The sequence below is a fragment of the Nyctibius grandis genome, chromosome 8 (genome assembly GCF_013368605.1).
Source record: "Nyctibius grandis isolate bNycGra1 chromosome 8, bNycGra1.pri, whole genome shotgun sequence".
Classification (NCBI taxonomy): Eukaryota; Metazoa; Chordata; class Aves; order Nyctibiiformes; family Nyctibiidae; genus Nyctibius; species Nyctibius grandis.
In genome coordinates, this window is record NC_090665.1 from 43,485,913 (window position 1) to 43,513,159 (window position 27,247).

The following is a 27,247-nucleotide window of genomic DNA, read 5'->3' on the forward strand; positions in this document are numbered from 1 at the left end:
GCACAGAGGGGGATCAGTTCCAGTTGATATGAGCCTGGAAGAAGAGAGGGAGGAAATAACTTAATTGCTTTAGACTTCAGTTCAGCTGGAATCGAGAGGAAAGAATTAGTGTCCCTTTTTTGGAATTCAGCAAGAAGGTCGTGTTCTTGGTGAGGACAGATCCTCTGCAGCTTTTGTGGAGGTACTGTACGGAGCGCTGCAGGGCATTCACAAAACAGGTGGCTTTATATTTTAAAAAGTAACTCTGCTGTCAGTGACAAAAAGCTGCGTTGCTTTCTTGGAAGTATTGCTGCACTTAGAGCTTACTGTGTTATAAACAGCACGTTCCTCTTTTTTTTCTTTTTTTTTTTACCAAGAGGGGAGAAATAAGGACTGTGAGGCTTCTGGGCTAAATACGACAGGGCTGGAGTGTGGGTATGGGGTGGGGGGGTTGTTTTGCTGTTTGGTGCTGTGATATGGGGCTTAGAAGATAAAAAAAGAGATTGGGTAGATGGGGTGTTATATCAAATTTGGAGACTTTGCCTCTAAGACATTCGTAGTTCCAGCCTATCTATCCTTGGTCCCTGAAGAACAGTTGATGGGTTGAAAACCAGGGGGAGTTAAAGAGGAGGGAGATGAAATGCAGGAAAAACTGCTGATCTGTCTGTTCCTGCCTAATTTGAACCAGACCCCCAGGGAATGGGAGGACATTCCCACCTGGAATTCAGATTTTGTCTTGAATGTGGCTAAAATGAAAGATCTAGTACCAGACAGTGCAGCTCTGGTATCCTGCAGTGAAATGCTAAAGCACACGCTGTCTCTGCTTCTCTTCTGTCAATTCCAGCGTGCTTGCTTTTGGCATCTCTCATGGATCTTGCAAACTGTGTTGACAAAAAGCAATGGGAGATTGTTTCTTCCCCAAGTCTTTATATTCAGACTATAGCTGCTTCCTCTTTCCTACTCACATTTTCCCATATGGTGACTTTGGAAAATTCCTCTCCGATTTCGTTGGGAAGTGCAGGAAACTCTCGTTGGTAGAGGGTTGCCTATTACTCTCTCTAATTCTGCCGCGCACATCTGGAAAGGATCTGGCTTGGAAAGGGGAGACTCGCTCTGAGCTCAGCGCGTGTAACTGACATGGCATGAGCTGAGGGAGCCTGTGGGGGCAAGAGAAATGGTCTTCTCCATTCATCTGATTTCTGACAGCAAAGGTGAGTTTTTCAGCACTTTATTGTTTTTAAAAGCTGGATTATCAGACAACATCCAGCAGCCTGCCTTTCAGCTGCAGCTTTTAGAAAGGAGATTGAATCTAAGCAACAAACTCAGTTAACCTGTTGATACTGAAGGAGAGGATGTTTTTCCATCAGTGTGTGTGTGTGTCCTGTGAGAGTGTGTGTGGAGAATAACTCATACAGAGAGGAGATATTCTGAACATTATTCTGTCATTTATGGAGGTGACTGTAATCACTGAGAAACATACAGTAACTCCTGAAACTTCAGCTTCTTGAGACTGTGCCTTTGGTAGCACTCTGCCTCTGGTGCTGTGTGGCAGCAAAGTGCAGTGGTGCTTCTGTCTGGACTCAGAAAGATGCAACCACAGACACCCCTGAGCTGGTTTCAGTGTCACTTCAGTCTTTGAGTGGAAGGAGCTGATTCAAAGCCCACTGACAGCAAGGGAAGAGGACTCTTTTCTAGTGGGTTTTGAGCTACTCCTTTAGTAAGGTTCTTAATAAGGCTTTGGATCAGGCCCATGGGAATGAGTTTAAATGGAGTGAGTTACTTCAGACTTTCTTTGAACTAAAAGAAAATCAAAATCATGCCTGGTCTTACTGCCTGCACTCCAGATGCAAGCAGATGTTTCTGTATCCAAAGTCTCTCCCTGTGGCAGCAGAGCAGCATTCACTTCAAAGGCATTGTAGCAGAAGCATGCCTATTGATGACAATGGGGTGAGATCGCCTCAGAAATTTTAGTGAGCAATAGATACAATACTGCATGTTAATTTTTTAACATCTTTTCAGCAGTATGTGTGGAAAAAGTCAGCATGTCGCAAATCTACAGAGCGCAATACCACCCATGAGGTAACTGTGCTATGGGAACAGTGCTGGTATTGTTACAGCAGGGCTGGTTGTAACCTGCATATAAAAGGGGTTTTTTTTTAGTTTCTTCTGTAAATACCTATAAGAGTAAGATGATATGTAGGAAAAAATACTGTTAGAGATCTGATATATCGTACTTTCTGAGATTATTTTCTGATATTATTTTCTCTAAGATTTCTGAAATATTTTCTGAGAGTAAGTCACTAAATACTAAGGATTTTACTAATCACCTGTTGGCATATTCATGTGGTCAATTTTGATCTCGCTATTAATATCTAGCTCCCATGTAAGGAACACCATCTGATCTCTGGAATGTTTTACGAAGGAGATTAATTTCATTATATTCAGCTTTTACAGATATGGAAGCAGTGGAATAGTGGAGCAGGGGAAAGAGGGATCAAGCAAACAATGTTAGATGCTTAAAATCACCCAGCATGTTGGTAGCAAAGAACAGGACCAAAGCAAAACCATCCATATCTCAGGATGCTCTGTACTGTAGTCCCAACCTTCGCCCATTTCTTCAAGTGTAAGTCAGTGTTTAAAGAAATTATTTAAGATTTTCATGACTGTGACTGAGAGCAGGATCTCTCCAATGCCTCCCAAGCACCTAAAGTCTGTAAGAGCCCCAGAGAGAATTTCAGCTGGTGCAAAGCAGCAAAGCCCCGTAGATGTAAATAGAGATGTGCCAGTTCTGATGGCTGCCAGTCTGGCTCTGGGAGGTTCTTGTGTCTGATGCCAAGAAGGAACGTGGGCTCGCAGAAGTGAACAGAGTACTTATTTCATATTAAGGTCATGAATCCATTGTGCTTTTTCATCTTAAAAGATCAGCCTAAAGAAGAATTTCTCATCACTGTCGAATACTTCTGAGACTAGTCAAAAAGATAAAAGACAAGCCATTACCAGCCCTTACTGCAACTCTTTATGTATGAAATCTGAGAAAGGCAACAACTGAGACTGAGGGGGCTGGATTAGGGCCAGCCGGCTGGTCCAGTAGATATTCACCTTCTGTTTGAATTATTTTAACCTGCTGCCAGAAAGATAAAAGCTGAACATTAGCCAGGCCTCTAAGGTTCAGATCAGCGCTGTCCAAAATCAATAGGAAGCCCATTTTGTTTTCAGTAGCAATGAGGTTTTTATTATTGTTCGACGCACACGAAGCAGCCCCTCCGAGAGGCACCCTGACAGCGTGAGTCAGTATTTTCCAGCGTAACTTGTTTACATTAACGACATTAAGAGTTTCTTCCCTATGCAAAACTGTGAGGAACAGTACGACCAACAGTTCCATAGAAATAACATTGCATAACCTCCTCCATAAATCCCCGGGATCATCTGGCGTTTCTCAATACGAAAAAAGCAATAAATAACTCGAGGAGTCGGGGACGGTGTGGGGGATGCTGCCGGGCCGCCGGCTGCCGCCGGGCGCCCGCTGGCGGGTCAGGCCGGAGAGGCAGCGCCAGGGCTGGCGGCCCGCGGCCGGGCAGCGCTGCTCCGCCTCATCCCGGTCCCCAAACCGCCTTGGGAGCACGTGAAAGCACCCGGGGACAGCGGGAACGCGGTGCGGCGGCGGGGCCGGCGCCTCGGGCTCCCGCGGCCCCGGGCCGGGCGGTGCGGGGGGCTCAGCCGGGCCGGGCCCTGGCGCTGTCGCCCTCTCCCGCCGGGGCCTGACCCCGCGCCATGCTCTCGACTTCCAGGGGCGATGCCCGCCGGCGGCCGGGCGCTGCTGGCGCTGGGGCTCCTGGCGCTGGGCTGCGCCGCCGCCCGCCCGCCGCCCGCCGACAACGACTTCCCCGAGGGCGGCCCCGAGCGGCGGCGCCCGCCCGGCCTGGCCCCCGCCTGCCCCCGCGACTGCGGCTGCACCCAGGAGGGCGTCGTGGACTGCGGCGGCATCGACCTGAAGGAGTTCCCGCTGCTGCTGCCGGAGCTGACCAACCACCTCTCCCTGCAGGTAAGGCCGCCCGGCCCCGGCCCCGGCCGCGGGCTCGCCCAGGGCCGCGCAGGGCCTGGCCTTGCCTTCGCCTCAGCCCGGCGCCTTCCCACTTCCTTAGGCGGCCCCTCGGCTGCGCATGGAAGCAGGAGCTGCAGCAGGCCCAGCGCTCAGGCTCAACAAACGTGCCTGGTTATCGGCGTCAAAGATCCCCACAGATCCAGGGAGGCAAAAAGAGAGGAGATTTTTCTCCTTATTCTGTCCCCAGCTCCAAGAGAAGAACTTTTGTCCAAAGTAATAGTTACTGTTTCTGGTGAAGGCCTTTCAGTTTGAGGTGTCTTTGAAGAGCGGGGGCTAAATTACTTCATCAGTGAGAAATTTTCCGACAGCACTACCTGTTAGCTAAAGTGTTGTTAACGTGGTGTACCAGTCCGGACACAGACCCCAGCAGTGTCCCCCAGTGTCCTGTCTCCCCCAGGACTTCTCCCTGCAGCACGAGGGCTCAGCAAGGAGCAGGCGTAAGATGGCCGAAGCCATCCATCACACCGAGCGGCATTGCCTGTGACATCCAGACAGCTGGTGCTGCGCTTGCTGGGCTGCATACGGCTGGGAGACTCTTGGGTCATTTTACTCAGGAAACTAATGCCATGCCTGCAGCAAATGGTTACGCTGCAGAGACATAACGTCTTGTCAGGACAAGGGCATGTAAGGATATGAGATTCAAGCTTCAGGTGGAAGCAGCAGTCTGTCTTAGCCTGTCAGCAGGTTTCCATGCTCTGCTGTTCATTAATTGATCCCTCTGACCAGCATTTGGGCAGGTGTCCTTTCCCTGCCCTTTCCCTGAGACCTGAGGATGTGGGCAGGGCTGGAGCATGGCAGCCTCGTGGCCATTCCTCTGAGCGGTGGCAGTGGTTCCAGGCTTCTCCACAATGCTTCTTTGGCCCTTAACCAACTGCATTTTGTTTATTGCTTCCATTTGCCAATTCTGTTCAATGGATGAATTGCAGATTTTGTTCAGAGCTTTCCATCCAAGTGCAGCATAGTTAGAAAAAAACTGTAACGTAAGCTGGCACCTTCCTCAGCAGATCTGTCCCAAGCATGTGCTAGCCATGGCTCCCGCCCCTACTGCCAAAAGCAAAGAAGCTTTTTGGAGCAGCAGCTGTTACTTTCTGTGTATTGGCCTGGCTTTCAGTGCAGTGGGTCCTTGACTGGTCCTCTAGGTGCTAAAACATGAGAATCGCTCATTAATGGTGTAAATGTTAGTCAGCATGTTAATGAGAATCTGATGGCAGTCACCCCTGACAGTCAAACCAGAGAAAGTGAGCCCAGTTTGGCTCTCCCTGCCCGTGACGAGTTGTTTTTAAAACAACACGTACATAACCAAAGTAATAAATTTAGAAATCCCCAGTGCCAACCTTGTAGCAAATGCTTTGCTGCAGCTGCGAGGTTTGGCTGTGGCAGATGGATTATAGGCCTTGCCGGGCATCATGACACTTTGTGTGCTACTAGTGCATAAGCTGGATATTTCTGGAGATGAGCCCACGCTACAGAACTTTGTCCAGGCCTTCAAATGCTGCTGGGTTTGGATGTCTTGGTTTTGAGATCTGAGTTTGGCTCGTTACAGAGAGGAGTCTGTTGACAATGATTTGACATGGTGGGTTCATTTCCAAATTTTATTGGAGTTCACAGTCTGGGTTTATTGGGATCCTTCTTGGATTACTTTGCTGATGATTAATACTCTCCATTTTCTTAGAATAACCAGATAGAAGAAATCTTTCCAGAAGAGCTTGCTCGTCTTTACAGACTGGAAACTCTCAATTTGCAAAACAACAGGCTAACTTCAAAAGGTAAGCCGGCAGAGCCGTGAAGTGGACAGAACCTGTGCCTCCACAGCACCAGTTTATGCGGTGAGGCCAGTGACAGATGATAAGGAAAGCCACAAGGAGTGATGGACTGCCTTGGTTGGGGTGGTTAGCTATAAGCCTCACTCCTTTGGCCATCACACAGATGATGGAGGCACTTTATCATCTGAAACATAATACTCAGTGTATAAGAATGCAGCCTTACTGAACCAGCGGAGGAGACCTGGCAGCAGCACTGTGTACTGTGGCGTGAGATCTTCTCGTCCAGGAAACTCCCTCCAGTCCCACAGGCACATCAATGCAATGCACTTGAGAACGTCTACATGCTGAATGATTTCCTTCTGACTGACCTTCTTTCTTAATCCACTTTAGTTCAATCTAGTCACTCAGTGCAGCTTAGTCCAGTTCAGTCTTCGTTGAATTTAATAAGAAATACAAATAATACGTATTACAAATAGGGCAAGTTCTGCCATTCTTCTAAAGCCGTTTTTATTTTTGTAGGCAGGTTTTGCTTGCTAAGTCATGTGCTTATTAGAGCAACTTGACAAGGAGTTAGTAAGGAAAGCAAAAGAAACAGAGGAATTGGAGTAAACAGTGAGAGGAGGATATGCAATACAAAAGATGTAGCTGTTGTTAACTTGTGTGTCACCCAGTTCTGAATGCTGTTGCTATCCGTATTCCAGTGACAGAACAGCCTTCATTGAGACTGTGGGCGTATTATGCAGGGGACCCAAAACATAGCACCTTTACATAGCACAAGGAAGGTTGTGCTTAATAGCTTCAGACTTTGACATTATTACCTTTGGGGCTTGATGTTTCTTTCACAAGCTTCAGTGCAGCCCTGAGTTTCCAATATGTTTTGACGTGGGAAATAGCTTCACCCTTGACTTACGGTTATCTAAGTGCCAGGTTAAAATGTTACTTGCAGCCTTTCCATTGTGACAGCAATTGTGCTTGTGTGATCAGCTGGATGTGGAGTGATTGAGCTGAAAATTAATAATTATTTGGGGAGGGTAAGCACCAAGTTGGATCAGCTCTCTGAACTGGTTACTGTGTGGCTATCTATCTGGATTGTGGGGGAGCAGAACAAGGGAAGGGTTCTGACATGCAGATACTGGTGTTATTTTGTCAACATGATGGTCATAGATCAGATTGATCTGATCATTAAACAACCTCAGATTATGTCCTTCCAAGAAAAATGATTTGCAGATTCATGAGGAGATGACAAAAGAAGCTTCTCAGATGGCATGGTTGCTGCGAGCACCGATAATCAGCCGTACAGCAAGTCTACACAGCTCTGTACCTGACCCTTGCCAGTCGGGTTGGCCACAAGCCATGTGTGCCTAGGATTTTTACTGGTCTTCCATTGCTCTTAATAGTCTGTGTTTTTTTTTTTTATTTAAAAAAAACCCAAAGACAACCATAGATCTGAGTCAGATTGTTTCAGTAGCAATGAAAAATATTTAAATCCCATGTTAAAGATATTATCTGAGAGAGAAAGCTACCCTCTGGTATTTTCACTCAGGCAATAAGTTGCCAGTGTCACTGATTAGTTATTCCTGTTTTTAAGGGTTACCAGAGGAAGCATTTGAGCATCTGGAGAACCTGAATTACCTGTACCTGGCAAACAATAAGGTAAGAGGCTCACGAAGCTTTCGAGTTCTTTTCTAATCAGGTTCTGAAAGTTAAACAAGCAAGTCTTCAGTTCTTGTAAAATATATATCCTACATAAGTAAAATTGTGCTGAAGTGATAGTCTAATGCAGTTCATCTAAGGTCAAGACAATCAGTATGATAAAAAATTAGAGGGTACACATGCCAGTCTATTTTGAACACTTATTTATTTGTGCAACCGGTGAAAGGTTTCCTTTGTGTGTGTAGGGAGGTACAGAGGGCCCCTGCATTTATGCATTACCACTGTCTTCACTAGGCTTTGGATCAGCTGCATGCAGATTTGGTAGCTGCCTGTATGCAAATAAACTGTGGGGTAACGCTGTGAAATGCTGCATATATCATCAGATTAGGCTGGTTGAAAAATTTGTGAACAAACGCATCCTAATCCCTGTGTTTGAGCCATCAAGATCTGTAAGAAGCTACCCAGTTTTCCCTGACTCCCATTCTTAGTAGGTTTGGTGCGAGGAGATACCCACAGGCAGTGAAACTTGAGCAAGTAATGAATTTATCCTTTTAGGTGCAGTGGTAGGAGCTGAATTTCTTTTTTAATGGAGAAGATCCTAGGTGCTTTCCTATTAATGACCCAAGTTGGATGTCATGATAGAAGCACATCTTTCCTGCCAAGGCTAGGAAATGAAAAAACTTCTCACATACTGTTATATCTGGGTGGTTCCTGTTATGGCTTTCTTTTTCCCCAGTGATTGTCCACAAATATTTGCTACAGATCAAACTGGGATGCCACAGAAAAATATAAGTTAAAACATCAGGCAGGGCTTCTTTTGTCTACAAAACCCCTGCCCTTCCCTCCCTCCCTCCTTCTCTCTCTTTATATGCATGTCTGTATATATATTTTATTATCCTCTTAAAATCTGTGACCTTTTGGTGTTTTGTTTATATACATGTGGCCACATCCAGGTTTCAGTCAGGCCAAGACATATCCAGAATCACTCCATAGATTTCTGTATGGAGTGATTGAGAATAGAACCCATTCCTTAGTACAGTAACATTGTGTTCTTTTCTCCCTTTCAAGCACCATTTCCATATAGCAATCTTGGCAGTTAATAACTCCATAAAAGGAACAAGCCAGACTGTGACTAATATTCCAGAACTTTGCACTCCAATTTTCCCTATGTGACAAAACAAAGTGTTTGGTTTTTCTGGCTTTACTGCAGAGAGAAAAGAATCCCAAAAGAAAATGCAAACATCAGCGAATGTCAGAACTAGTTACAGTGAGAAGTTGTGGACCCACAAAAATAACACATTTCTTTATAAATCACAAGCCAGGACAAACCAGATTGGCTTCAAACTGCATCCACTCTGCAGCAGGAAACACTGCAGATCAAGTAACTGTGGTGTCAGGAGGAGAGCAGGGATTTGCTGGTAGTTTGCTCCTTGTTTTATGGATTATATTAATGCTGCTTTATCTTCAGTTGTGATCCCATCAGATGTAGCTAAATTATCTTTCATTAAACGAGCATAGTTGGTCGGAGAAAAGAAATGCCGTAATAGGCTAAAAGCCTTGCGTGGCTTATGAGTAGCAAGTACATGAAGTGAAAAACGAATGCTGTAGTTTCCATTTTAATTTTTCACCCCACTCTCATGATTTGTATCTATCACGTGGTATCCACAGTAAGCCTTGTTAATAACACAAATCTCTTCCACCAAACTGTAGACCAGGTCCTGAGCTGTCGTTATTATTTACTATAAGCTGGTGATTTTGGTGTCAGATCTTAACATTTCCCAGTATCCCCAAAGTGATATGGGATTCACCTGCATCCAGTACTTCAGTTTACATCAAAGCTTGTTATAAGCAAGAAAACTTGTTCCAAACCTGGTAATAACTTCTGTATAATCCTTCTGGAATTCATTGGTTAACTCATCAGTTAACAGTGGAGAAACACTATCTGCCATATGGAAGGGAAGATCCATCAGTAAAGCTGCGAGAAAATTGCAGCTGGAGAAATGCAGATTGCTACTTATTAGGCAATATACTGGACAAAGCTACTCCGTCAACTTTATTTTTGTTGTTACAACAATCCAGCATTAATCCTTCAAGCAGTCAACCAGTGGAGATCAATTAGTCTCATGACTAAGTGCTGAAATGCCAGAGTGTCTCCGTTTAGCCCATGTCCGGGGCTAAACAATAGCCAGCTGTTCTATCACCCAAGGACCTCTCCCCAGTCAAGAAGGGGAATTGGTAAAAAGGAGGGAGACCCATGGGTTGAAATGGAAACAGATTTAATAAAATAAGAAAACCAATATTAATACTAATGCTAATATAAAGTACACAGAGTTATATTCAGCCCATATAGTGAATATGGCACACTCCCAGCAGTGAGTGCCTGATGTCAACTACAGCTCCAGCGAGAGCGCGACGGTCACAACAAGCAGGAGAGGAGGGAGCAGAATGACGGGCAAGACCCTCCAGGGATGGCAACCATTGAGAAGAGAGGGGGCCATCCCCAGCAAACTTTCCAATTTATAGTGAGAGTGACGTTTATGGTATGGAATACTGGCATGGGCCAGCCTGGGTCGGCTGCCCTGGCTTTCGCTCCTCCTAGCTTAAGCACCTGGCTGACTCGAAAACTGCGTATGGCCTCGATCACCATGGAAACCCACATACCATGGCTGGCGATGAAGTAAAACAAAGTGTCTTATCAACTTCGTCTCCACTGTATCGAATGCTGCAGTCTTCTTAAAAATGCAGCTTTTCTGAACAGAAAATTGATTCTGTGATTCTATCCCAGCGAAACCAGGACACAGAGCAAAGTCCTGAGCAAGTGAAAACTCTTTTTGGATGAAACTTCTCTTTCTCTTTCCTCTTTCTTGTGGTTCTGATGGCTTTCATTTCACATATCTGAGCCATGCCCTGTGTTTTGTATAAGTCATGACCTAATAAACTGTGTTTCAGGAGAAAAGCTTTAATGTGCCACTGTGTATGAAAGTGATTATGTCTGTTTCCTGTGTCTAAATTCTCAATATTATGTTACAGTAGAGACTTATTTCTTTTTGAGGCACTGGTCAGACCTTCCTAGTCAAAGATGAGTGCCTTTGTCCACTTCCCTGAAATCATATCTCCCAGGTCAGGAAGTGAGAGATTACCAATAAAGCCAGGAGCGGTACTGTGACAACAGTAGTAATATGTAAAATGCCTGTTTGCACTGCTTACGTACTATCTGGAAGTACTGGTAAGAGTGTGCTCGGTGGGAAAGATCTTTCTTGTGTTTGTGACCATTAGACATTTAAGACAGCTTAAGGATGGAGGTTTTGGCACAAATGAAAATGAAAAACCAGTAAATAATGTACTTTCATCTTTTAAAAAATAGGACTGCATTATGAGTCCAATAAACTGCAAGTTCATGGATATAGTCCGTCGGTGCACACTTGGCAAACTAGTATAGAGAGATCTAGGCACCCTTCACGTAAATACATAGTTTAAGTCTTGGGTTAGGCAGCTCTCCAATTAAGTGTCTGTTCTCTCACACATTGTTCATCTTTTAAATATTTTCATTTTTACACTATTACTAATAACCAAGTGCAGTTTTATTGTAATAAAAATTTGAAAAATATGTTTTCCCATCATGGGGTCTTGCTGTGCCTCGTTGGCTGTAAGGACTAGGTCCTGTTCCACACAACAGGGCTGTGAGGAAGAAGTCTTACAGATTCAAAGGATTTCAAGCTAGAAGGCAGATCTCTTCCATTGCCCAGAGTTTCCCATCCAGATCTCAAAGCTTTAGATGACAAAGACTTCAGTATCTCCCTAGAAAAGATGTTCTCTCCAGAGCCTTTCCCAGTGTACATAAATACTGTAAGAGTGGTCTCATTGGTACTATAGTTAACATCTGTAGCCATGGTGATTGCACGTGACTACTGCAGTTCAGTACTCAAGGATCGTATCTACTACAGCACCGTGTTAAGAATTTGTTTCCCAACATTTGATGCATAAATCTTCTGGGTTTATGCTTTCCAGAAAACTGTCCTCCAGCCTGTACTGTAACCTGTATACTTGATTTCTAGGTGAGTGACTTGGTTGTCAGCAGCCACTCAGTGAACGTAGCTATTGTATTATCTGGATGCTCTGTAAAACTGAGCTTTTTTAATCATTTGTTTTCACTCCACCAATTTTTGTTCAGATGCAGATGTTCCTAGCATTATTTTTTCAAATCACTGATAAAAATAGCAATAGGCCAAGAGCAAACACATCAAATCCTACACCTCTTGTCAGCTATGAAGTTTTAGAGACAGGACCTTTCTGTATTTTGTTTCTGATACATCACTTGTTGAATGAACAAAGTATCACTGTACGGTAGGTGTTTGCTTTGAAGTCCCATTTGATATTCCATCATTTGGCTCAGAAGCATCCCTGCCCTTTGGGAACCTGAGTCCTCTGTTGAAAAGATCATTGTAAATGGATGCAGTATTGGAACAGACATATGAAGTGACACTTCCTCCCCACAATATACTTCCATATGGGAATAAGTAGTAGGCCACTGTATGGTGGGTCAGATTTTTTTGGCACAGCAGTCTGAGGAATTAGGAACAATAATAAGCAACGTGTTTGCTCTCTGAATAACAATTTCTTGATTTCTTCCATCAAAAAGAGACAGGACTCTTCCAACCATAACAAACATTTGCATATCTTGGAGCCAAAGTCCGTCTCCTTCCTGGAGAGATTAGTGAGTGAGGACAATTTGTTTTTGTTCATGTAATCTGCATTCAGTTTCATTTATTTTTGCCTGTTTAGAGAAAATAAATTTGCAAGTGTTTTGTTGCTGGTCTAATACTTGATTAAAACATTTGCTTCATTTAAGTGGAATTCCCCTGTATATTTCTTTTACAGCTGACAGTGGCTCCAAAATTCCTACCAAATACCTTGATCAGTGCAGATTTTGCAGCCAATTATCTCACTAAGATATATGGGCTCACATTTGGACAGAAACCAAACTTGAGGTAAGGGATCGGGAAGTAAAACAATAATAGTGTTCTGCCACTGCTTGGAGGCAGTTGGTGGGTGATAAGAAATTATCTGGCGAAACCATATTATTGCCTACTTATGTTTTTTGGAAAGAAGCTGACTGTTTGTTATTCTCAGCATGAAAGATCAAATAATCTCTCAGACAAACACATTCCAAGGGCTTTTAGTAGCTGCCAGACACTTTTGTATAGATAAAAATTAAATTGTCTCCATTTTATTTGTGTATCAGTTATGAGTTGGAAGGAACAGCTTTGGTTTCTCAAAATGGAGATTAACTGTTTAGAAATCCCTAGTTTTATTATAGTCCATACATTAAAATATATAGAATTAGGTTGAAAGTACCATACTTGGTGCAGCTGAGTATAAAACTAAGCACTTTAGCACCTTCAGAAGTGGTTCATACCCTCAGGTTTGGTTTCAAAGGTCTCTCTGCTAGTTTCAGGTTCTGATTTTCTCAGCTGGATCCAGTGCAGCACATTGGCCCATCTCAAATTCAGATGCACATAGACCACCTCCTGTGAGATACGGTCTTTTCCAAAGGCATTTTGAGTAATCTGTATGGTCACTGCAGCATCTAAATCCTGCAAAGACATCTCAAAACTCTGTTGGTAGCAATTTAGTTTGGAAGCAGTTAATAATAGCTGGCCCAGTTGAGCTCCTAGAGCCCAGTCTTGTGATGAACTGAAGAACTCTCCATTTCCAATGAATTTGTTGAGAGCTGAAGCTACTCTGTACTTACTAGGCCTTTAGTCTTGTAGGCTCTTGGTAGCTGAAATGACTGAGTCACTGATTTCTGGCAATATCTCATGAAAGAAGCTAGATTTATACATGTGTTCTTCCTTAATCTGAGTTGCAGAAGCTGCTGTGTTTTGATTTTGTACTAAAATCCTTGCACTCTTCTGAAGTGATTTTCACACTCTCCTATCCCAACACTAATCAGAACAGTAACTCATTGATTTCCAAGATTGCTGATATAAAATCCTAACACAGTTGTTTCAGTTGGTTTACTTGCGCCCAGCAGAGTTCATGGTCTCAGACTGATTATTTGGAAAGCAAGGTTTTCAGAAAGGCAAATATTTGTGAGTTAAAAGTACAGCTGACCATGCAGGGTGAACAACATTTTCAGTGTGGCTCTGAACTCCCTGCAGTGTGTGATCACACGATTGTGTTTCCATACTGAGCCTTTCCTTCCTTCCAGAAAGATGTTGCCAAGTTCTCTGCAACTGGTAGAGAACCCAAGAACAAGTTAAAAAAGCACACTTTGACATTGTGCTCTTTTGCAGTTTTAACCTGTCTCTACAATTTTAGCTGCCTGCTGCATCTTGGGGTAAACACAGGAAAGGAAGGGGTAATCAAAGTCAGTAAAATCCTGTAGTTTCTTTTGTTAAAAAGAAGTCAAATGAATTCATTTAGCAGTTAAGCCAATGAAAAGCAGGAATAACTTCATAGGAGCCAATTGTTTTATACAGAATTAAAACCTGTGTAAGGAAGAATTAATGCATTTTTAAAAATCTGATTGGAGAAAATCTTCTGTGAATATTAAAGATTAAATGTAAGGGCAAAGGGAAAGTAAGAAACCCTCTTTCTCTTGATCCCAAGCGTTCTTTAAAAAACAAAATTATTCCAGATTGAGTAAATCTGCTCTGTCTTTCTGTCGATAGTCTATGCCTTTCTGAGTTCTAGGAGTAGGAGAGAAACTGTTTCCTGGGGTATTTCCAGCCTTCATGGGAGCAGAAAGAATGGAGGGGTGAGAGGTGGCCCTTTCTTAAGAGATCTACAGATTGATTTTGCAAGTCCAAGAAGCCCAGATTTGATTCCAAATAGAAGTTAAAATTGGGGGCATATCTATTAATCAGATAGGAGCTCTAACTCTCTTGAGTGAGGCCACCACACCGATGTTCTTTGTTTCAAAGCACTGCACAAGCCCAGACTTGCACTCAGTTTCTTGTGAAGAAAACAAGGCTACTTGTAAAATTTGTATTCACATGCAGGTTTGGGTTTTGAATAGACCCAAATTTCAGAGAGTATTTGGACCAACCATTTGCTTTTGCATCTATATCCCTTGCTAAATTAAGGGGCACATTTTAAAAACAAATCTAATTATCTCAAGGAAAGAAGAAAAGATTGAAATAGAGTTTTTAAACAGCTTTCTATTGGTAAATGAAAAACCCCACATCTCACTATCTGTTTATCTTTTTTCTCCTTCCAACAGGTCTGTATATCTTCATAACAACAAACTTTCAGATGCTGGGTTACCTGATAATATGTTCAATGGCTCTGATAATGTGGAGATACTCATCATGTCCAGCAATTTCTTGAAGTATGTTCCAAAGAATCTCCCTCCAGCACTATATAAATTACACCTAAAGGTAATGACCACAAGGTTTGTTATTCCTTTATGATTGTGACCAAGTACTGTGTTTGTATGGGATTCAAACTACACAGCCAAGCCGTTTCAGTGCACTTGGAAACATTCCCAGGCCCACTGTAAGTCTGTCTGCTATATCCTCAACAGTAGCCGTCTCCCATGTCCATCCTTTTTTGTTCATAAGTAACAGTGTGTTTTTGCAAAACACCAGAATGCTCATAGGGGATGAAAATGCTCTTCTGTGTTTTTAGGGGAATGTATTGCAAATGCCTGTGTGGCAGTATTGTTGGTCTCTTCCCTGCATATAATGATATTAATACATATTAGTACAAGAAGGTAGATCATTCTCCATGGCCATCCAGTGACTGGCCTCCCAGTGAAGTTTGCCACTGATGATGCTGTTTTTCCTCACAGCTGCTTACCCACTGTGTACTGGCTTTGCTCACTAACTCATTTCACATAGACTACTGTTTCCTAGCGTCAGTTATTTTTGTTTGCTACTGAACTGGCAATTCAGACAACACAGAGAAAGTTTGGATCAGTGATTCTTTACTGCTACAACTTCTCCAGCAATAGTGCAATAGCAGAAGTTGTGGTATTAACTAGTCTCCAGCATTTTTAATTCCGTGTCATCTGATTTTGATAAAAACACTTCATCATCATGTCTGTGCTAGAGATCTCAGCCTTGTTAACAATGGGAGAGCTGCAGCGGTTGGGAATCTTTGTTCCGCTTGTTCTTAGTGTTGACAGCTCCTTGGATGTGTGTAGACTGGAGTCTGTTATCAGCCCCTGGACTTAGGCAGTTCTGTGTTGCCTCCCAGCTTTCTTTTCCCTTGAAGGTTTCACCACTAATTCCCATTAAAGTCTTCTAGCAAACAGGCTTTTCCAGCTTGAAGAAAAGTAAAGGCAAACAGTCTGATCCTTTAAATTGCTGGAATTTCTCTGCAAAGTGTGAAATTACTAGTCCCCTGCATTTTATTGCCATTTATAGGTAGTCATTATCTCCCAAAGGGGTCTCAGACTTTGAGGACTACACTTTGAACTCGTATCCTTCCCTGCTGTCATCAGTTGTATTAAGGGCAGAGGAGCTGAAGAGAGAAATGAGCAGTTTGTTTTCAAGTGCACTGCCTGTCAGTAGTAACATTTACCTTGGTATTTTGACTGGGAAAAAAACGATGAGAAAGGAGAGACAGCCAATAGTGGGCCAAAAGTATCCAAAAGCTGGACTTTAGATGTGACAGATGTTTTTTTGTCTTTCACTATTCATTGAGACACTCAGACAGATCTGTCTGTGGTGGTATCCAATTTATGTCAGTTGGCACATAAATCTAGTCCAGTCTGTCCATCACATTATTGCATATATGTGGGTTGTGGGAAGTTTAACAAATTGTCAGTATTTTATATATCCTTTTATAATTCCTACAGTTCCTGTATGGAAATTCTAAGTAGAATTTAGTTTTATATTTTTTTCATGTTTGCCTGCTGGCTACTCCAAAGCCACACTAAGGCAATAGGAGTAATTATTTCGTGATCTACATTGCAGGAACTGTACCTTTTGGAATGCCATTAATGCTGGAAGGATGGCTGGTTCCCAGCCTCCAACCTAAGTCTGCTTTATGGAGAAATCTCTCTGACAAAATCGAGAAATTTTGAGCAAACTCCAGAGGTAGTTGCCTAGATTACATTATACATTTGCATGTAGGTGGAAGGACTATGAATACCAAATAGAACCGTCCTGGGGTGAGGGGCAAATTCTAACTCCTTAGCCCAAAGATTCCATGGGGAATCAATAAAAATAGGTTGTAATGTTTCAGTCTAGTATTTGTATTTATTTCTTAAGCAGAATTATAATGCCCCCTGAAATATCTGATGTCTAGCCCTTTTCAAGTTTAATTGCCTGGTGTTAGTTGAGCAGAACCTGAATTCCTATGTTGTTTCATGCCAAATAATGTGCTTTGTGCTTCTGGTGACTCTAGAACAACAAGCTAGAGAAGATTCCCAAAGGAGCCTTCACTGAACTTACAGGTCTGCGGGAGCTGTATTTACAGAATAACTACTTGACTAATGAAGGAATGGACAACGAAACTTTCTGGTGAGACTGAGATCTGTAGTTTGTACCTCTGTGTCTGTCTACCTCCTCTGGTACAGTACTACATCTACTGAAAAAAGTACATCTTAGAAAGTACATTTATTAAAAGCTGCATGACGTTATGCATTTCTCTGCTAAGTCTGTATGAAAAGACTTAGATTCAGATGCTGCCATTCAAAAGCAAAGGTCTGGATGAGTGGTTTGAATTCACACTGCAGAGTACTTATACAAAAGACACGACACTGAACATCAGACTGCATCACTCCTTGATTGCCACAGACCGTCACACCAGGTACGAAGTGCCTTCTGGGAAAAGGCCACCTAGAATGATGTTTAAAGCTGGTCTCTGTTCTTCCAAACCAGTCAAAATGAGGTTACTTGGGACTTTCCAGTTTCAAGGGCGGTTCACTGGAAGTTAAGGCCACACCTTCATCTTCACAAAAGCCACTTCTGTGTTTCTGTGAAGGTGACTTGAAAACAGCCACAGATACACAGTGGTGAATTCATCTGGCACAGCTGTACCCCAGTGCAGATGGATTGCTGGAGTAGGAGGGGATGCAGTGGTGCTGCTCAATAGCCAGATGGCTGCAAAAGCTTTGCTACAAACTGGTGCAACAGAAATAGCCTTTGGCTGTCCTAAATTTAGCCTGGGACTTAGCACTTCAAAAAGTTAACATTTGTGTGTCTGCTTGCACTGAGTGCTGCCCTTGAAAATCCAGATCATGTAATCTGTCCTGCCCATAACTTAATTCTGTAAACTTTTCTGATCTCCAGACGTGAAAATGTATCAAACTGCTTTCCTTTTCCTCATCCCACTCCCAGAAACCTCCCTTAGTAATTTACTATAGCTGTGTTGTGTCCGCTTCCAGGTCATGTTGGACATACAATTTCTGTTAAGATTTTGATTAACGGAGTACAGTGGCTATAGCTAAGGCACCAGCTGCAGTCAGCAGAGCGGGTGGATATTGCTCCTTGCTCTCATGACCATGTCTGTGGAGCACAGCATGGGGAAGCGTTACAACTTGCAGCAATGAATTGCTTTACGCAGAGAGTATGTTTGCTTATTCAGAGCATGCTTGGATAGCTGTGAATAGCAGCATAGTAACCAGTACGTAATATGTGTAGCGCGTTAGTTCTTGTATTTCCTGAAAACTTCCTAATCATCTGCAGTGCGTTATGTAGTGCCATGCAGATTAAAAGTCTCATTTGAACTGAGAAGCTGACTTGAAGTACGAGGGAGTAGAGTGCTCCTCAGTCCTGGCATATAATCATTGATCCACATCCAGTTGGTATAAGTGGCTGGTCTGAGGATTTATTTTAGCTTCAACCGAGTCCATGGAATCCAGATTCGGTAGCTTACACAAAGCAGCTCTAGCCCTGATTCACTTCCGTAATGCTGGAGGGTCAGGAGGAGTTCACTACCTTAGCCTGGGACACTGAATTAGCATCTCTGCTTTTCATAAGAGTAATATTTCATCACCTAAAAAGCAGGCCTGCTTTTCAGTTTCAATACACACTTTCAGAGAGACAGAAATTACTCATGCTCAGGCTACGTTTCTGTGAAACTGAGCGCTAAATTCTGTGTTCTAATGGTGCTCCCGTGGCATCTTTCTTGTGGTATTTGTTCACTGAAATTGCTCATATGTTGCTGTCTGTGGTGTCAAATGAGAGAACAGTAGACTGCAGAACTGATCTCCGGTCTCAGCCCAGTGGCAGTGTGGATGTCTGTGGACTCAAGCAGGTTCTCTTGCTAGTGTGGCTAGGGAGCAATGGCAGCACCTAGTCCTAATCCCTAATGGCAGTGTGGGAGCTCCCTGGTTTGCTGTCCACATCAGTCATATCGTGAGACAAAGGGCAGTAGTGGGAGCTGTGCTGGGGAGAAAGACTCTAAAGCAAAGATTGTAAAATCCTGGGGGAAGTTGGTTATTTAGATTGCAGAAACTAAACTGAGAGTGTTTTCTTTCCTGCTTTCCCAAGGAAATTGTCTAGTCTTGAATATCTGGATTTGTCCAGCAATAACCTCTCACAAATCCCAAATGGTTTACCTCGAAACATTGTCCTCCTCCACCTGGAGAAGAATGCAATTAAGGTGATTGGCAGAGATGTCTTGACCCAGATTAAGAACCTGGAGTACCTTCTGCTCCACAATAACAAATTAAAAGCCCGAGGTATTCACCCGTTAGCATTCCAGGGTTTAAAGAAGCTGCACACTGTCCACCTGTACAACAACATGCTGGAAAGGATTCCCAGTGGGCTGCCCCGGCGAGTGAAAACACTTATGATCCTTCATAACCAGATCTCTGAGATTAACAGGAATGACTTTGCTACCACTTACTTCCTTGAAGAGCTGAACCTGAGCTACAATAAGCTCAAAAGTCCCCAGATCCATCGGGAGGCCTTCCGTAAACTGAGGCAACTAAAGTCATTGGATCTTTCTGGAAACAATCTCCACACGGTGCCCTTTGGCTTTCCGAAGAACTTGCAGATTCTAAAGCTGAAGGAGAACGAGATAAGCATCATCCCAAAAGGGACTTTGTCCGGGATGACAAAGCTGCGGGAACTGTATTTGAGCAACAATAAACTGAAAGTAAATTCCATTTATTCAAGAGCGTGGAGAGAACTCAGCAGTCTCCAGGTAGAAACATCACCTCCTCTAATTGTTTTAGTAATGCTGATGTCCTCGTCTGTCTGCTTAAGCCATAAGCCATTTTGTATAGCACTATACTAGATGCACTTGATCCTCATGTTTTGGGCTTGCATTGTAAGTGCTACACCCTCTGTTTCTAGAGTAGAAATGATGTGCTGTTGTGCCAGAGGTGGGTGCCTCCCACTGCTGACCAAGGTGGTGGTCCACAATATACTGCTAGTTCTGGGAAATGTAAAGACATCTTTGTTTCTCAACCCTAACGGTGTCCTATATTTTCAGATAAACATTAGTGAATGTTGTCATTAAAAGTGAAATTATGCCTTTCAAATAGCTTGTCTCCCAAAAGATTTAAAATCAGCTCTGAAGAGAAACAGCAGGAGGAAGGAACGCATAAACAAAACCACTCTTAATTCTCAAAGCCTCCACATCAGCTTATAGTCAGACAGGCCAAGCTGTAGGATTTAGCAGCTCAGCTGGCTACGGCACCTGGCTAGCAGCTAGGAGGTCTGGATTCAATCAGCAGTCTCCTCATTTGCTTAATTGTTGGAGAAAGTTAAACACAAACCATAAGGCACGCAGGAACAATCACATTTGTGCTGTGCAAAATGACCTTTCCGAATTGCTACACTGGCTGAAGGATTTGTCTGCATTTCCTTTTAGGCAACAGCCTGTTTCCTGCAGTAAAAGGTATTACCTATGTCATATGGCAACCATCTATGGTTCGTATGGTTAGGTCACTGTACAGCAAAGTTTGTACATCTCAGAGCAGATCAGCGATAAGGGACATGGAGCATGTGTCACACTGGCCCCCAGTGTGTTTTCAGACAACCCAAACGTTTATCTATGTGAGCATTTCCCTTTCTGTTGTTTCTGGGAATAAACAATAGCTTGTTTTTCAGATAATGTGAATCAGCAATGCAGCAATAGTATCAGTAGGGCTGTTGGTTTGCATCAGCTGCAGATTTGGTCCATGGCTTTAGTAATACATTTTGCATTTGTTTGGTGCCTTTCTGATATGTGTGTGTGTTCATGCAAATATATCTAAGATGAAAAGTAGTCTGGAAGGAAGACATTGTTGAGAATTGCAGATGCTGGAACTGCTTAACTGCAGTAACTTAATAAAATGTTGTCACCTGGGTTGTCTTTTTTTAAAAATAAAGTGGGTCAGGAGACCTGTTACGCAGCTTTAGTTGTTGGAATGACAAGTTTTCCTTCTCGGAAGGCCTGATTCATAGCTACCTCACGTTACTTTTATTCTACTATCATTCCCTTGTAGGCAGCGTTAAGCCAGAGTAACATGTTGCTGAATCAAACATTGGCCCTTCAGTGGTACCTACCACACAGCAAACCCTGTTCATATTAAACAAGGTTAAGATAATAGCACATACTTAAAATTCTGTTACTCTAAGGGTGCATTTTTGGCTGTTGCTTTTTCTGGAACAGCATTACTACTTGTTAGTTATTTCCATGATAGCATATATGAATTTTTGTTATCACTAAGGGCTTAACTGTGCAATTGGTTTATGACTTGGTGCACTGGAGTAGATTTGACAAAGAACCATCGCATAAGATCCTGATTGTGCATGTACTTAGCATATGCTTCAGTCCACACTGTTTCCGTGGAAATCACTGAAGTCTATCTGCAATTGCAAAGCTAGGCATTTACATAATCGTTTGGCAGACTAGGATTATGTGGAGAATAAAACCACTGAAACATGGCAATCATTTGCAGAAGCGTAGCTGTGAATAATGTGTAACTAGTATGTCAGCTTGGTGCTATGAAAATGCTACAATACAAGATAACAAAACACTTATTTTGAACCATTTCCTTGCTTATAATTCATCTGAGAAATGATCGTGGCCTTTAGTCCTGTTATACGTTGGTCTGTGTTAGAATATTTCCAGGTGTTTTTACGTGTAACTCCAAATAATGTAACCTTAGCTAGTGAAGTGTTTGCAGTAGCAGCTTCCAAGGAATTCCCATGCATATGTGAAACCCAGTCTGCTTTTAATTTACTTTAAGCAGGTATGGGCTAAAGCCCGGGGACAGAGATAAAGAAATGCTGGGACTCCTAAACAAAACAGCATGGTGTCTCATGTGAAATCATGATGCTAAATGGTAGTGTAAGAGAGCAGAATTGTCATGGCCACGCTTACCTTGATGCAAATTAGAGGTAGATTAAATTAGTTTATGCTACAGTAAATATCACTTCAGTTTTCCACCATGAACTCAAAACGAAACCTTTCTGCATGGCTAACAATTTACAGTTTCCCCCGTACACACGGTGTTTGTCATTTTCCTGACCTCACCAGAAGGGAGAGGTTCTGAAGCAGACTCACCAAAGTATGACCTGAAAAATAAAGCCTGTTTCCAGATGATTTTCAAACACAACAAATCCTGGATGAGCTTTGCATACACATCTCACTTCCATGCTGTTACTATACTAAGTTTTTTATAAGTGCATACATATATATGTATTTTTATAGACTTGTGTGTGTGTGTGTCTGTGTATATATATATATATATATATATATATAAAAACCAATGGGTAAACTTCCAAAGGGGGGCCATGTATAGACAGCCTTTGGAAGCTCATTTGTTGTCAAACTTAAATCTCTTTTTGGACTGCTGCTAATATTTAAATAAAATTATTTATTTGACCCCTTGTTGTCTCTTCCTTGCAGTCACTAGACATGGCTGGCAACCAGCTGACTTCTATCCCATCAGGCCTGCCAGAATCTCTAGAATATCTGTATCTTCAGAATAACAAGATCACAACCATTTCAGAGAATGCTTTTGAATCCACACCCAAAATAAAGGGAATTTACCTCAGGTAAGGTCAAGTTTCCACTTCAACACACAAGATATTTTCTACTGCATCTACTTTATAATTGCTTCCTTTTTAGAAAGGGTTCAAAATCCTGACTTTCTAGACAAGCAACTTTGTTTTATAGTAATGTATGATGAAACTATGTTCATCTGCTCAGAAAAGACATGGATACACATAATAAGCTCTTTCTGTTTGGAGAGTTTGTTCTTTCTGTGCTTATTATAATAGATTAGGGATGTTAGAAATTCTGGGAAGTTAATGTTTAGCATTATTAATGGAATTAATTGGAATATGACATTATTATGTCATATTCCAATATTCAGCTCTAAGCTAAAAGTTTACAGTCCAATTGTAGGACTACAGCTTTGCCTGTGTCTGTTAGCCCTGGATTTTGTCAAAATCCCCCTCTAGTGAGTCGTGTATGACTAATCTTCAAGTTGTGCACATTCCCTTAATGGTTTTGTCAGAAACAGATGACAAGTTACAACTGTGACAGTTCTATAACTAAGTTTAGAAGCTTTTCTGGTTTTTTTCCTACTCTGTCAGTGGATAAGGACTTTGTTTTTATAGGTGACAGATACTGGCCTTTTTTACATATAATATAAACTCACAGTAATGTGATTTAAGCAGAGATTTATGACACAAGAAGTGAAGCAAGGATCTAGCCCAGTGACATATACAATTTTAGCCCGATGGAACATTATTGAAAATATTGCTTAGAAGTAATTTATGAACCCCTACAGAATATTTGATTAAGCTGATCCAATGGATGTGTTCAAAAAGCCTAGGCTGCCTGCTGCACAAGACTAAATATGGCCTTGTTTTGTCTGTATGCAACTAAACTGTTCTGTAGTTCTGGATAGTTCTGAATCATACCTTTTTGGATGAATGATTCCATACCAAGCAAATAAAATTACAAAGTCTGGGGTCAATTAGAGCAGTCTTGTCTATTCAGCTGCTCACATTTATGAGATTTTAGTGAATGCTTGGATGCAAACCAGAAACCACATACCACATTCTATATTTCTGTATAAAGAGAAAAAAGGAATTTGCAAAACTGTTTTGCTAGCATATTTAGGAGGCAGCTCCACCCAAGCGAAGTTGTATTTCTTAATGGGAGGCTATTAATCACTGCAATGCTGTGAAACAATAATATACATCTGGAATATTAGACAGGATATGATTTTAAGCATGTTTGAGAGTAACAGACGAAGCAGTATGTGTGAGAAGTTCTTAAATTGCAGATTAGTTTATTTATATTCTTGGAAATCCAGATAACAGATGAAAAGTTACTGCATGTTGCTTTGTTTCTAAAGGGATACTTTGTACCAGTATTTTAAGTTTTGTGGATAAGAATTAAACTATTAAGGGATGACACAGAATCTCATGAAAAAGCAAGTTACACTTTGAAGTGTGGGCTATGGAGCAGATGCCTTTCCTCTCTGGGAAGGAGAAAGCAGAATACCAAGAGGATTTGTGGGGGAGGAATTCCAGTATTACGATTTTTTTCCTTGCAGAATACAGTTATTGAATGGGGAAGAGGGCCTGGGGTGGAGGAAAGTAGGAGTTTTTTGAGAGATTAGTCAGTGAACTTGAAATCAGTGGGAGATAATGAATGTTTCCCAATATTTTCTTGCAAGGTCCTTTGTGGTGATACAGAGTGCTGTCAGCAAACTTTGTTCAGTCCCTGTGTTTGCCTGCTTGCTAATCAGTACCTGCTTTCCCTTCCTTTTTCCATCCAGAGGAGTCAGTACTCTTAGAATGCTGCTGTGGGTCAGTGTAAAGTTAGAGTAACTTGGGTCAGTGTAAGTTAGAGTAACTCTGTAGAATGGTTTCCTTCTAGTCTCCTCATTTCTGTGTTGGATATGAAAATGGGTTTATTTTAACAGGAAGGCCTTTTTGTTTGTTTAAAGGTTTAATAAAATTGCAGTTGGAGCACTGAAGGAAAGTACCTTCCAAAATCTAAAGCACTTACAGGTACTGGATATTGAAGGGAACCTTGAATTCAGCAACAGTTCAAAGAATAAGGATGACTCAGAAGAGGAACTGGAAGATGAGGAAGAGGAAGAAGAACTGAGATAAAATGTGAACTCACACAATCACATCATGTGGGAGGTAACAAGTGTAGTTTAGTTAAATCAAAGACTGAGTTCTCAGACTCTTGCGTAAATAAATTCCGATTTACAAGTGTGATTGAAACATAACAAGTGGGTGTCTGAGCCCTAGACTCAAAACATGACTGGGAATTGCAGAATCAAGAAGGGTTGATAATACATTATTTTGTAAAAGAAAACAGTCAGTATATATCTGTTTTATCAGAGGCAGTGGACTGTTCATAGTGGCTTCTGCTTATAGCCACAGCAGACACAATAGGCAAATATGAAAGTCATTATTTACTAATTCTGATAACAAAAAATGAAAAGGTATTTCATGATATTTTTAAGCAACTAGTTCAAAAGGAAAACAACAAACTGTGAAGCTTACTGATACAGGAGACCATGTGAGCTGAAAAGGGATTAAAAAATTAGGCAAATTAAAGAAAGATAGACCCATCGGTGTCTGTTAAACATGGCATTAAGATTGCAGCCTCTATCTCAAGCAGTTCTTAAATCACTGGCCACTCGGAGTGGGAAGATAATGCTATACTTGGCATATTTCTTATGGAAAGAATATATACTTCAGGTCACTTTTGGAGATGGTATGCAGGGCTGGATTGATGCCTGGCTTACAACAGCCTGTGCTTTTGCTCCTTGGTGAGGGTACATTACTCACTTCAGCCAGATTCACTGAAAGGCCTCTGGCCAGTTACAGGTTGTGATTGCTGCTGACTTTTGATTACAGACTGGTAATTAAAGTTAAGATCTCAGTATTCAATAAATAATCTGGTCAGCCACTCAGTCTCTCTAGTTGAACCTCTTTTCAACTGCAGAAGAAAAGATGAAGGGAGAATGATGTTTGAAGAATATGCATTTTCTCCATAAGAAGAATAGGGTTCTGCTTAATGCATCTCTTAAACATTTTGTGTTCAAAGATGATGAAGTTCAAGGCACTGCTCTCTACTTATGGAGATCTAAACTCTACGACTTGAAAATTTAGTTTTGTCCCTAATCAACATTTTGTCATGAAGAATGACACAAGGAATTGCTAGGAATGGTGCTAATATGCTGAAAAGATTGATGGGGCTTGAAAAGGGCAGAAGCTACTTGGAAAGTCAAACATTAGACCTCCTGGCTGGGCCATATGAAAACTTTATGAGAGAAGAAATAATTTATATCTACAGACTTAGAGTACATATAACTTCCGAATCAATGCATCTCTGGTTTAGTTTGGGGCATGTGTGATATGTCAGCAGGTACTAAAGTTTAGCATATTCTGAATTCTGTATTCCATTATGTAATCGATTTTGTTTTTCTGATGTTTTGCAGGAAAGCATATGGAAAATTACAGATATATGTCTGTGTATATATCTATATAGATATACAGAGAACACTTAGCAAAACGTGCAATGAATTACGCAGAAACTGTCATGGCACTGGGCCAGGCTCATGGAAGACAGTGTCTTACAGTGCCTTATTCTGGGAGAGACCCTGAATGCCTTTCCAAAGCTTCCAAATCATCTTATACAAGACCCAGGATCATAAGGGATTGCTCTGGGACTCACAAAAGCTGGCTTTTGTTTCTTCTGTTTCTCTTCCTTCACTGTTTCCATCTGTAATAACAATATGGGACTGTTCTGAACACATGCCTTCAAATGCTGTTTTTGTCACTGCATTTTAAGTGAACCATGTATGTGCTTCTTTTCTTTTCCCCCCCCCCCCCCCCCCAAGAAGCTGTTGTTGATCAGGCAAGATGGATATTTGCAGTAGTTTCATGTGTGGAGCAGTGTATGAGGCATTTTGGTCATCAAGCAGCAGTAATAATTCTGGATGCAACTATTCCTCTGTTATAACAATGTGTATATTTGGATGAGAAAAACAAAGTAAGGCTGGATCCCATAATATTTTATCTCTACTGCCAAAGCCTGCAGTATATGCCTGTTCTAGAAAGGTTTTAAGATAAAACAATTGCTCTTGTGAATATATATAAAAAATCTGTATGTCTGCCTTCCAGAGCTTTGGTAAAGTTTCTGTCTTGCTGTTTGCCCATGTGACAGTTGGGTGAATGTCTCCAAAGGTATGTCCAGAAGGTTGAGTAACAGTATGCCGTTTAATATAGGTGGTAGAATTTTTCACATATAGTGTATCATTCACATAAAGAGTCAGAAGTGAGATTAATGAAGCAAAAGAGATAAGTGAGTGTGGGGTGTCTTAGGAGAAAACTGTTAAGCAACAAGGGAAATTTCTTTGTTTAGTTCAAGTCTGGAGACAGTGCCTGCTGTCATACTCTATTAAAGCCTCACCTATTTTATGGTGTTGAGTATCCTCAGCTCCTGTTGGAATCATGGAAAATAAGGAAACCAGAGAAAAGAAGACCTACAGAGGTACCTGGATGGTAGGCTGCCTATTTGATTATAATGTCCTTCATCTGAGGTGGGTAATCTGCTTGAGGAAATGGTCTTTTGAGAATTTCTGATTGAACACATGTTGTTTTGCATACTGCATTCCAGGATTTACTTGGAAACACAGTTGGCTTCATTTTTTACCAGCTGTTTTTCCTGCTGGAGAAGATCTAGTTCCATGCTCTCCCTTTGGGTTCCCATGGCACATGACAGTAATTTGAAGCTGGTATTTGCTACTCTAGACAATTCAACACAATCATGAATCATAGAAGGAAAGATTGCTTCTTGAAAAAAATAAAAGCTT

At 41.8% G+C, this 27,247-nt stretch overlaps 1 protein-coding gene across 5 annotated transcripts; it reads left to right on the forward strand.

Annotated features, from left to right (window-relative positions):
- The first annotated feature begins 22 nt into the window (after window positions 1–22).
- PODN (podocan) lies at window positions 23–26,852 on the forward strand. 5 transcript variants are annotated; one of them, XM_068406715.1, is made up of 12 exons: window positions 23–181; window positions 996–1,190; window positions 3,768–4,021; window positions 5,754–5,847; window positions 7,433–7,497; window positions 12,376–12,485; window positions 14,723–14,879; window positions 16,855–16,970; window positions 18,945–19,602; window positions 22,300–22,448; window positions 24,359–24,560; window positions 25,871–26,852. In XM_068406715.1, exons 2-11 carry the CDS (start codon window positions 1,154–1,156, stop codon window positions 24,525–24,527), a joined length of 1,809 nt encoding a protein of 602 aa, XP_068262816.1. In that variant the 5' UTR covers window positions 23–181; window positions 996–1,153; the 3' UTR covers window positions 24,528–24,560; window positions 25,871–26,852. The 5 variants fall into 5 exon arrangements, with proteins under 5 accessions (XP_068262816.1, XP_068262817.1, XP_068262818.1 ...); XM_068406716.1 differs by having other exon boundaries at window positions 1,001–1,190; XM_068406717.1 differs by having other exon boundaries at window positions 1,065–1,190.
- Window positions 26,853–27,247: the final 395 nt, after the last annotated feature.

What these genes read in the sequence shown, in the direction of transcription:
- PODN (XM_068406715.1), top strand. Translation starts at nt 1,154, where the DNA reads ATGGTCTTCTCCATTCATCTGATTTCTGACAGCAAAG. An exon ending in TCTGATTTCTGACAGCAAAG is followed by an intron (nt 1,191 to 3,767) that starts GTGAGTTTTTCA and finishes CTCGACTTCCAG; the next exon opens with GGGCGATGCCCGCCGGCGGC. An exon ending in TATATAAATTACACCTAAAG is followed by an intron (nt 14,880 to 16,854) that starts GTAATGACCACA and finishes TGGTGACTCTAG; the next exon opens with AACAACAAGCTAGAGAAGAT.